The following is a 12261-nucleotide window of genomic DNA, read 5'->3' as shown; positions in this document are numbered from 1 at the left end:
GCAGAGAGGCCCAGAGGCAGAGACCGGCTTGCTGCATGCAGACTCACTCTGAGTGAATAGGATTCTAGTGATTGACCTGCCACTCTGGACATAAAGTTGGGTATAACCCTTTCACCCCAAGAACATTCTACTGTCATTTCTTTGGTCACATTGAATCCATAGTGAACTTGTCTGGACTGAAACCCACTGGCAAGACAGTATCACACCTGCAGTGAATGCATATGGGAACACTGTCATCCTCTTGGTAGCAACGCACGTCCCCGATGAGCTCAAGAATAGGCTCTATAGATGAGGGCACATCATGGTCTGGCCAATTCTTGTAATGAAACTGGTAGATAGTTCGAGTTTCCTATAAAAATAGCAAGAATAAAAGAGTTTCAGAATAAAAGACTAGGATTCCACCTCATTCTACCACAAAATTACTCTGACCTACTAAGCAGCATTTATATCCTATTTGCAATTTGTGCAGTTTTCTTCTCTGTAGATCTCTGGTGACCATGTGCCTTTTGAGAACAATTAAAAGTGATTTCAAGTCTCTTACTGTGGGACTGTCCCTATCTGCCCCACTCACAAGAGGAGGTAGATATGAAGATGGTCCAAACCAGAGCTTCCCAACTGGTGTGCTTCAAAGGGGTCACAGGCATGCTGATATATCACATCCCTTTGCTTTCAAGAAATTTGGGAGCCTGAGCTCCCAAGTTGGCTCCCAGCCTCTATTCACCCTACAGACATCATTATTTTATGTGTATGCTATGCTGCGGAATAGATTGGGGAGCACAGATTACACCAAAGTGCTCTTTTGAATATGAGTTTTTGCTGAGAACTTCAAAGGCCCCTCCACCCTCCACTGACTTATACCCAATCTGAGTCACATGCAGATACATTTACCTGCCTGATCTCTGTAGACTTTTGAGTTTACCACTCCTGTTCTATACTTACGCCATTGAACTTGGCTTTTAGAGTCCTGATTATGTAATCAGATTTTCTGTTTTCAGCTTCCTAAGAAGTAAATTAAAATATTAGCTATTTCAAAGACTGACATTCAAAGACTACTCTCTGTAAAGTAGATCCTGGAGCATTTGCTCAGCCATAATGGCAACAGGCACCATACTTACACAGGAGACGGAGAAAGGGCCAAGCTGCAGTTGTACCTCTCCTGGCTCAGCCCAGTAGCGCTCACACTTTTTCTGTTGAACAAAGCAGAATGCAGTGATTTCCCTCCATACAGTCTAATTGTTTCTGGGCAACAACACCCGCTCCCTCATTTGGAAGCAAAGTCGGCTTCCTCTTTCACCTTAGGTTAAGAACTTCTAACCCCCTTGGGCTTTGGCCCCAAAATCATGGTCTGGAATTTCCAAGGATGGGAAAACAAACATTAAAGGATAGATAAATCACAGACTTTCTAGAAGTCTGAAAAAGTGAAAATAGGAATCTGACATTTTCACTACAGTATTCCTCACTGTACCCATGGTTTCATTTTCCACAGTTTTGTTTTCCATGGTTTCAGTTACCCGCAGTCAATCCCCGTCCAGAAGCAGGTGATCCTCCTTCTAATCAGAACATCAGTAGTAGCCTGACACTACATCACAGTGCCTCCACTACTCACCTCCCTTCATCCCATCATGTAGGCATTTTATCATTTCACATCAACTCAAGAAGAAAGATGAGCACAGTGCAATATTTTGAGTGAGACCACATTCACATACTTTTATTACAGAATATTGCTATATTTGTTCTATTGCTGTTGGGTACTGTTGATCTCTTACTGTGCCTAATTTATAAATTAATCTTTATCATAGGTATGTATGTATAGGAAAAAGTAGTATATATAGGGTTCAGTACTATCTGTGGTTTCAGGCATCCACTGAGGGTCTTGGAACATATCTCCAGGGAATAATGGGTGACTACGGTATTTCAAAAGATTAACAGAAATCACATGCCTACTAAAACAAAGCAGCACACGCTAACTGAAACACAAATTTCCCTTGATTTTAACTGGAATTGTATCAACTCAGAATGGCAACAGTGGGTTAGAAGAGCAGTGTTCAATAGAAATATAATTGGAGCTACATATATGATTTTAAGTTTTCTAGTAGCCACATTCAAAAATGAAAAAGAAAGAATTTTAATGATATACCTTGCTTAGCCCATATATCAAAAAACATCCAAAAAAGATAAAATACATATTAAATATTTGATATTTTTCAAGTCTTCAAAATCCAGCATGTATTTTATATTTATAGCACATATCAATTGATATACTACATTTTCATTGGAAATATTTTATTTTTGTTAAATTTATAGTTGAAATAAATTCATATACCTACGTTGTTCCAAACATAGTTTTCCAGTAACTGATTGGCTCTCAGTTTTTCAGTTTAAATTCATTAAAATAAAGCAAAACACTTGAGTTTCTCAGTTACACTAGCCATATTTCAAGTGCTCAGTACTCACATGTGGCTAGTATGGATGTCATGTTGGACAGCATAGGTTAGAAGCTCTGACTGACAGTTAAAGATGTCTGACTAATAAAAATGGGAAAATGACTTGTTACTTGAAAAAGCATACCTTATCTTTACTATAAGACATAGTCGACTGGGAAAATGGACAAAAGGGGTTCTCAGGAATAAAAAAGTTTAGGGAGTCATTTGGCATTCTCAAACTGAAAACTAGGAAGACGAGCGTAATTTTTACTGAGGTACATGTAAGGAGAGTTCCTCTACCAATATCCCCCCTACTTTTTCTTCTTTCCTTTACCTTTAGGTATACTAGAGAGTGACTCACCTTCCCCATTTCAAACTCCATGCATGCCATAACAATGATCTGGGGGGATGAAAGACAGAAATTTAAAGATTGATATAGTTAGAAATAAGCAGTTAATACAGGAGTTCCAGGGTCAGAAAGTGTTAATTATTCTTTTTTCTATTTGGTTGTGTTTGTTAACCAAAAAAGAAATCCCGAGAAATTATAAAATATTGCTCCCACCCTTCTTTCTGCCCTCACTTCCCTTTTCTCTATTCAAATCAATAAGTTCTTGTTAACAAATGAACCTGTCAAGATGAGAACTTTCATTTCCTTGAACAAGAGTGATATTGTGATTTTTGACTAAAAGGTGCCTGAATAATGAAATTCTAGCAACTGACCAAAAAAAAAGCACTGATTTTAGTACATAGAAAACATCAATCAAATATCCCGACACTCTACCCTCTCCTTCCGTAAAAACTAGAGAATAGAATAGCAAAAGCAACTGTGCACTTACCAGGACACTGTATTCCCAAATCATCCTCCAGAAGTCCAGGAGAGTCATAGGCAGAGGTCCTTGGGTGGCAATATAAGCCTTGGGTCCATAAACTCCCTACGGAGCAATGGAACTTAACACGGGGTGGCTACAAATAATACCCTCTTCTTCTTGTCTAGTATCCCCCCCAACTTTTCTTAGGTACCTAGAGAAATATTGTCTAGGATTGCCACCCCCTGCTTTTTAGGTGCCTAGACAAATACAGGATTCAGAATGTACCTTAATGAAGTTGGCATTGATGTAATTGGACTCCTCGTCCGAGGTTATCAGGGACAGCTCTACTCGGCTATGATCATCTATAACACAAAAGAGAGACATAGTATAATTAAGAGGCCTTAGTCAGAAGGTTCCTGCAAGTCAGTGACTAATACTGGAAAGAGCAGATGTTCCTAAGTGATGAATGAGTGAATGAATAAATATTCTTTTGTAGTCATAAACAGTACAAACTAATTTGTCAAAGCCATGTTCCAGGATTAGGAACAGCAAGAAATGAGTAAAAACAAATAGGAATGATTGAATTTGGGGGAAGTACAAGTTTATAGGGAGAAATGAAACTTACAGGGCAAGATATCCTTATATCTATTTTTCTTGATATTCTTGGGCCTCTCAGCCACAGTTGCAGGATAGGTTTTGTCTGCCTTGTACTTGGTGGATTGTCTTTTCAGCTTCTGTAATAAAATTCCAATAATTAAATCTTCTTAGATAGAAGAGGAAAAAAGCTATCTCCAGAGAGCTTTCCTTCTCCATTACCCAAACATTCCACTTCCGCCCTGTTAGCATCTTCTAGCGCTGATTCCATTCAGGCCAGAGCCCTAGGGCATGAAAACAGCAGAGTTCAGCGACATTTGGAGAAGTGAAAAGATCACACTTGCTGCCACTGAGCCACAAATAGCTAAAACTTAGAGGTGAAACTGATGAATATTTTATAAGCCAATACCTTCTGAAAACAAACTATGCTCCACGCAAAGGGTCAGATACTAAAAGTCTACTTTCTTTCCAGCTACTACTGGGCTATTTTAAGTAGCAATGGAGCTTCAGCTAAATAAAATCTCCCTAAACCTAGCAACATTTCAGATTTCAGTCCCAAAAGCAGAAAAGGAAAGGAAAGGAGCGACACATAGCAGCAATTCACCGGAGAGTTCCGCTTTATTAGGGAAAGGTGCTGGGTTATATAGGAAGGGGCATGAATTGATTGAGGTGTCACTTCTACGGGGCTGGTGGCTGTTGGCTAGGTGCTGGGATTGGGAGGGGGGCGAGAGGTGATTGGGCTTCAGGTGGCGCTGGCGGGAACTGAGGACCCTGAAGAGAAGCTGGAAGTTTGCCATCTTACTGGTGGGGACCCTTCATTCCCCCCTTTCTCCTCTATGGCTTTGTGGACGTTGCTTTCTCTCTGACTGCTTCTTGCTGAACAGGGGCATAGAAGGGAGTGAGGGCTTGAGGATTGGGAGGAAAGGGTTGATAGGACTCCCCACAGTAAGGACGAGTAGATGTGGACTTCTTCAGGTTTGGAAATCAATGAAGGTTCCCTGTAACTATAGGTTGAGGACCTGTTGATTCCAATGGTGCCAAGAGGATATGGGTGTCAGGAGCCAGGCGTCTGCGGCCATTGTTTCCAGGAACAGTTTCCAGTGAAGAGAGGGGTCCATCGCAGCGTGTGGTGAGGAGGTCACGTGAGGATGAAGGATCTTCTGTGGCTAGAAGCTGGTAGTTTGTATCGGAGTTGAGAGGCACTGAGTTGAAAAGACTGCCATTACACCAAAAGAAGTGTCCCGGTTGAAGCTACTGGGGCAAAGGATGGGCCATAATATTGGCCTAGGACTCTTAGAGCTTGACTGGACCTCTCATGAATGTATAATGAGAAGGGCTTCGACAAATCAGGAAGACGGAGAGCTGGGGCTTCCACAAGGGCTTGACAGAGACTATCTCAGAAGCTTCGTGGCAAAACTGTCCAAGTGAGTTGTTCAGAATGTCTTGTGTATGGGTCCATCCACGTGAAGATGAAAAAATTTTGGGAGCAGGGGCTTAGAGGGATAGAAAAATGGGTCCTTGAGATCTAGGACTAAGAAGTGGGAAGCTGAGGCAGGGATCTGCGATAAAAGGCTGTATGGATTTGGAACTAAGGGATGGATAGGGAGAACGGCTATGTTGATGAGGCGAAGGTCTTGGACAAGGTGGAAAGATCTGTTGGTTTTTTTAACAGCTAATATGGGGGTATTAAATGGGGAGTGAGTGGGTCTGAGGTAATTTTTGTTTAAGAGATCTTGAATGATGGGTTGGAGGCCTATGAGGGCTGAAGTGGTTAGGGGGTATTGGGCCTGACAGATATACTGAGAGGGGTCACGTAATTTGATAGAGGCAGGGGGACATAGAGCCATGGAGGGGCTTGTAATGTCCTAAACTTGGGGATTTACAGGGTGTATGAGGGCAGAACAGGAGCTTTCATTTGGTAGAGGGGGGTTGTTGGCTATGAGGGCCATCAGAAAGGGAGTACTGGGGGCTGTGGGAGTGGATATAGTTATGGAAACATGGAGGAGGGAAAGGATGTCCCATCTTAGTAAAGGGATGGGACACTGGGGCATAACTAGGAAGGAGTGGGAGAAAGGTATGGGATTGTCTTGGATTGTGCATAAAGGGGGGGGGGTTAATGGGAAAATCTGTTTACCTCTTACCCTCACTATAGGAGTAATGGCAGGCATGGTAGGGCCCCGGTATTCTCGCAAGACTGAGAAGGTGGCTCCTGTATCTAGGAGGAAGGAGATGGGGCGACCGTCTACTGTTAAAGTAACCCTGGGCTCCTGTTGATGGAAATGGTCAGGCGAGAAGCCCCCGGGCCCCATAAATCTTCTTCTGCAAGCCCCACTACAGCAGGCTTAGGATGGGGGTTGTTCGTCCAGCCTCCCCTTCGGGTGGTTGGGCAATCAGACCCCCAGTGGCCCTTTTTGTGGCATCTGGGGCATGGGGTGGTAGGAGATCTGGGGGAGGGGCACGCCCTTGACCAATGTCCCTCTTTTCCACACTTGAAACAAGCTCTTGGGGGGGCTAGTTTGTAGAGGGGCACCCAGGTTGTGGTTTTATCAGCTGGGCCAACATCTGGAAATTGGCCTGATCAGCCTTTTGTTTACAGCGTTCTTTCTCCTCCCGGTTATGGAAGACTTTAAAGGCCACTGTTAGGATCTCAGTCTGTGGGGTAGCGGGGCCCTGTTCTAACTTTTTGAGTTTAGCTTTAATGTCGGGGTAGCCTTGAGCTAGGAAGTATGTCATAAGGACATGTCTTCCTTCAGGTGTTTCTGGGTCCAGGCTGGTTTACTGTAATAGGGCTTGAGTGAGTCTGTCTAAGAACTCGGAGGGGGTTTCGTCTCTCTTTTGAATTATGTCTTGGAGCTTTTGAAAATTGACTACTTTACAAGCTGCCTTTTTCAGACCTGCTATTAAGCAGGAGGCAAAAATATCTTGAGAGCGGAGACTCATGGCGGTGTTATAATCTCAGTGTGGGTCTTGTTCGGGGACAGCAGTGGGGCCAGGGGGATAGGTGGGGTCAGTCCTGTGGGTTTCGGTAGCTTGCGTTTGGGCGAAGTCTCTCTTCAGGGAGGAGAGTATTGGCCAGGAGCATGAAAATGTCATGATGTGTGAGGCTGTAAGACTGGAGGGTCCATTGAAACTCCCTGATGTATGTCATGGGATCAGTGGAAAAGGAACTTAGGTGTTTCTCTAGTTGGGCTAAATAGTGACGCGGTCTAGCTGCGCCTAGTCGAGCAGGTCCTGAAGTGCAGAAGGGGGGCAAAGAAAATAAAGAAAGATAGAATCGGACTCACATGTCACCAGCTAGCAGCTCAGCTGCTTACTTCTGCCGCTCTAGTTGGGCTTGAACTCATGACTCTGAATTAAGAGTCCCATGCTCTACTAACTGAGCTGCAGCAGGGCTCTAGTTAATTGCTTATGGAATGTGTAAACAGAATGTTCTTTGTTCTCCATTCCTGCCACATCTGCAAGTGGGGGAAGGGCATATTTAGAAGCAATGGTGGTGTTTCTACACATCTTCAAGGTCTCCCTATTTTCAGAGTGAGGAGTCTTGGCAAGATATGTTTTTGTGGACAGATAACTTCTAAGGACTGCACCGGTTGTTCTCTAGCTTGTGCTTTCCCATGCTGCGTTCAGACATGGGGGAAGGTGCTTTCCCATTCTCCCTACAAACATGTGAGAAGACAAAGGCGGTCCCTAACAGGGGAGAAACAGGTGATGAGGGCAAAGACGGAGGAGGCTCTTGGGACCTAGTTAAAGGGGGGCTGAAAGGCTCAGGCTTAATCTGCAGGGAATGAAGGTGGAGGAGGTGAGATGGGGGAGGAGATGGTTGGGGAGGAAGGGAGAAGGGCTGTTGTAGGAGAAGAAGGGGAAGGGAGTGAACGGGAGGCTTCTGCGGGGGCGGCGGCTTGCAGGCTAGGAGAACTTGGGAGGGGGCGGGGAGAGGAGGAGGCGGAAAGCTTCAATATAGGGAATCTCCTTCCATTTTTTCAGGCGCTGGCAGTAGTTAAAAAGATCGCGAGTGATGTTAGGATCAAGAGTTCCCCCTGCAGGCCATTGGTTGTTATTGTCTAGGGGGGTATGTCGGCCAATCTTGGGAGCAATATTTACGGAGAAGTTTTGGTTTTATATCAGGCGTCAGGGAGAGGGTAGCCAGATGCTTAAGCAGGCATTCAAGAGGTGAACTTTCAGGGAGGGATGAGGAGGCTCCCATGGCTAAAGGACAGAGAAGGAGACAAACAGGGGAAGACAAACAGAGATCCTCGGACTGGAGGCAGACCACAAGGAGACAAAGGGCGTCCCCGATGATCCTTGGTGGTCTGCGGAAACTCGTATACGAGTCGGAATTTCTTGGGAAGTGTGGGTCGTCACCCAGACTTCCCTAAGAAGGCAGAGTGCCGGAGTCACAAGGTACCTAGCGCTAGGCGTTTTCGGCAGACTGAACAGGTTTCGGCAGACGGAACAGAAGGAGGAGGGGGCGGGAAAGGGAGCGTTCTCATCCACAAAGGAGTCACCTCGTTTATGGCTGTTGAGGGGCGGGGGGGGGGGGTGCCTGAGAGTCTGCTGCAGTTGTGAAGGCCTGAGGCGGGGGTTTATGGCTTTTGGAGGAGGGGCCTGAGGGTCCGCTGCAGCCGTGAAGGCCTGAGGCAGGGATTTATGGCTGTCGGGGGAGGGGCCTGAGGGTCTGCCGCAGCCGTGAAGGCCTGAGGCTGGGAGCGTTCCCTCCTCGTCCCCGAGGGTCAGGGCCTTGCCGGACGATCACGGTCAATGGCACTGCGATAGCTCGGAGAAGAGTGGCCCACCCCGGGGAAATTTTGCTTAAAAAGTTTCAGGCCTGAGGTGGGGGTTTATGGCTTTTGGAGGAGGGGCCTGAGGGTCCGCTGCAGCCGTGAAGGCCTGAGGCGGGGAGCGTTCCCTCCTCGTCCCCAAGTATCAGGGCCTTGCCAGACGATCACGGTCAATGGCACTGTGATAGCTCGGGGAAGAGTGGCCCACCCCGGGGGGAAAACTTACCTAAAGGCCAGAGAAGAGTGGTGAGTGTGATGAGCCAGCGCCGGAAAAAGAGGACGAGGGCAAGCTGCTGCTGGTGTTGGGGGAAGACGGGGCCCAGTTGGGGTGTCCCGTCTCCCGGGTTTCAGCACCAATGAACGGAAAGGAGCGACACACAGCAGCAATTCACCGGAGAGTTCCGCTTTATTAGGGAAAGGTGCTGGGTTATATAGGAAGGGGCATAGGGTGATTGTGGTGTTACTTCTACGGGGCTGGTGGCTGTTGGCTAGGTGCTGGGATTGGGAGGGGGGCGAGAGGTGATTGGGCTTCAGGTGGCGCCGGCGGGAACTGAGGACCCCCCGAAGAGAAGCCGGAAGTTTGCCATCTTACTGGTGGGGACCCTTCAGAAAATTTTTTTATAGGATCCAGACTTTAAGCCTACCCCTCAACCAAACAATAATCTTTAAACAGTATATTCTGTTGGTAGAATATGATCTGACCCAGGCAAAGCTAGAGTAATATTTGAACCCTTGTTGAACAATATCTCTCAAAACAGCAAAGTAACTCCTTGAAATTATTACCATTTCTCAATATTACACTACAGACCAAAATTTCAGGTCAGAGGAAATGATAGTTCCTATTTAGTTCATTCTTATGAATCAACCTTGTCCCAAATTTTAACTCCCTTATCAATCAAAGAAACCACATTTAATAGATCTGACCTTTGTGAACCATTACTCAGTTTGAGAAAGATAAGGGAAAAACATCTGCAATAGTCAATAAATATTTTTTTACTTGAACTACAGAAAATAATTTTCATTATTTGCTCACTGCTTAACTGATCACATAAAGATCAGTAACTACTTGCTATGGGTCAGATACCTCAGCATCTACTCAGTCTTCATTCTCTTTAACTTTCTTCTTAAAATTTTCTCTTTCCCTAGCCCTTATTAGTCTAATTATATTGGTTGTCCTCTTTTTTCACTGACTTCTCTTTCCTATTTCTCACTCTTTTCTTACTGTCTCTCTGTTTCTATCTTCTAATTGTGAATTATCTGAGGTCCCAAAGTTACGTTCTCAACAATCTACTCTTCTCTTACTACATACATTTGCTCAGAGATATCATATGCTCTTACAGAAGTCATACCAGTGTTTTTAAAGAATTTATTTAACTGACTTAAATTGAATTATAATTCCAACCCCTATTGGTTAGCTCTCACACTTATATATTGAGATGCAATTACTAAGTTCTAGTCCTGAATTCCCAACCATATCCTACACATTTATACTTGGGTGTCTTATTACAACCTGCAACTAGAATATTTAAAACTAAAACCATCATCATCTTGACTGCTAATGCCAATGCCACTGTCATTATCCCAGGCAACTGTACTCTAGAAACTAAGAGTTACTTTAGGTTCCCCCTTCTCACAATTCCCACTTCTAGTTTGGTCAGCAAATACATGCAATGTCTTCCATCAATCTTCCTTCCCATGCCCACTATAGGTGCCTTAATTCAGGCCCTTTCCCTTAAAGCTGGAACTCTTAAGAGTTGCTTCTTAACTGATCTACACACATCTTTATCTTTCCCTGCTCAAATCCATTAAGCGTATTTATTAAGCCAAATTAACCTTACTAACATACTGCTTTCTTTATCTCTCTCATGCTCAAAACAACTTTAGTGAATCCCCTTTGCTACTAGGAAAAAGTCCAAACTCTTTACCAGGTACTTAAGATTCTCCCCAGTTGAATGCCAAGCTAACTTTCCAATATTTCCAAAAGTCCTACAGTTACAAGGCTTCCAAAAATTGACTTCCAGGTTCTTTCAAGATTGTACAAATTTATGTTACTGAAAATTAGGTGTAATATTACTCCTTAAAACTATGGCTTCCCTTTTCTTTCTCATACATGTATACCCAATACTGCTTTGCATTTCCCAGCAGTGATCATGGTCTGTTTTGTTCCACAGGGTAAATAATAAAGAGAAATAAGGAAATGGAGAAGGAACTTTTCTTATGTGATGGGCAACAAGAGAAAATAAAAAAGAATGAGAGTGTTTATTATCATTACTTAGTTCCTTTATTTCATATAGTGTTTTCTCATAATTAAGATGTGTGTCTATCTGTAGGAGTTCACTCAAGGACTTATAACTTAAGTCATTTAAAAAAATGGATGAGGAAAGGAGAGCCTAAAATAAAGGTACGATGACACAGAGAGAGAGATAAAAGAGATAATAGAGAATAGAAATTTGTTCCAACAGGTCATCCAAATACATAATTAGGTTTCAAAATTAGGATAACTGAGTCTGCAAGAAGAGGAAAAAGTTGGGGTCAAGAGATATTTGTTAGTTGGGGGTTCATAACCAAAAGAATTATTAAAAATGTAGAATCTAATTAAATTGATACTTTCTACAGTAAAAAGATCATTAAATTATCATAACAACTCAATGCATAGGAATTTAAGCTTCTTCTCACACAGGATGACAAATGGAATAGATAGCCACTGCCTGCTTATTTGCTGGGCCACAAATGCCAGCATGTATTATTCAAATGACCAATTTTTCTGTTTCTGGAGTTAGATCAGACAGGGGGCCTATTAAAATACCATATGGTCCGTTCTTACGTCCTAGTTTTTATTACCATGGTTTGAATTCCTGCGGATTTTCAGAATTAGATTTAGGAGGAGAGATGCTGAACTGATAACTATATAGTATATTTTTACACCAAGATGGATGCAAGTGGGCTAGTTTGGGAATTTAACTAAGCACATAACACAGACACATGAAAGACTATAAAATATTTCCACTCAAGTTATACCAATTTTCCTGTTCTCTCTGCTCTTCTGAACCTCCTGGGTGATCATTCTCAGTGCCATTGATTCTACAGTTGCTGAAAAGCTGTCAAGTTTCAGAACACTACTAGAAATTTGCTACTAGAAATTGACACTGAGGCTAATACATACTCCTTGTTACACTGTTTTTGTTTGTTTTGCTTGCTTGCTTGCGGAATGCTTTCCAGGAAGAGTGCTATAGGCAAAGCCCTTTTTGTAAGATATGCCTCAATTAATTTGGTAAATGTCACAGATAAAGGTTATATGTGTGTGTATAAACTTAGGCTTTAGCTGCTTTGAGTGCCACCTTCAACAATGGGACAAAGTTTTGTTCTGTTTTTTTTCTACTTCATTCCTCCTCCTGGAGTCATCTGGCTGGATGACAAGAGGAGATGCTCTTTTTTCAGCCAAACAGCAAATAGGAAATGTCATTAGAATTGTTAATTTGGAAAGTGTGGAAGGTTTCCCCCCAGATATCCTACCTTGAAGTCAAACTACTGCAATGGCCTCCTCTTTTTCATTCCCCTTCTCTCCCTGCCAGACCTCTAGGCTCCAACACCCCATAAGATAACAAAATGGAAAAGAATTAGGACAGAGGAACTAGTAAACCTCACCAGAAAAAGAGA

General features: G+C 43.5%; 1 protein-coding gene across 1 annotated transcript in view; it reads right to left on the bottom strand.

Moving 5' to 3' along the window:
• PTPN22 (protein tyrosine phosphatase non-receptor type 22) overlaps nt 1-12261 on the bottom strand; it is an 84222-nt gene that overhangs the window by 48347 nt on the left and 23614 nt on the right. The window contains exons 2-8 of the mRNA XM_037005372.2: nt 3858-3966; nt 3518-3594; nt 3260-3355; nt 2785-2823; nt 1116-1187; nt 940-999; nt 207-349 (exon numbers count right to left, since the gene is read on the bottom strand). Of these exons, the coding sequence (XP_036861267.2) occupies nt 207-349; nt 940-999; nt 1116-1187; nt 2785-2823; nt 3260-3355; nt 3518-3594; nt 3858-3966 (596 nt within the window). The remainder of the gene's footprint in view (nt 1-206; nt 350-939; nt 1000-1115; nt 1188-2784; nt 2824-3259; nt 3356-3517; nt 3595-3857; nt 3967-12261) is intronic.

The sequence above is a fragment of the Manis javanica genome, chromosome 4, assembly GCF_040802235.1.
Source record: "Manis javanica isolate MJ-LG chromosome 4, MJ_LKY, whole genome shotgun sequence".
Lineage (NCBI taxonomy): Eukaryota > Metazoa > Chordata > Mammalia > Pholidota > Manidae > Manis > Manis javanica.
Note: the sequence above shows the minus strand (reverse complement) of the source record. Positions and strands in the feature narration are given on the sequence as shown.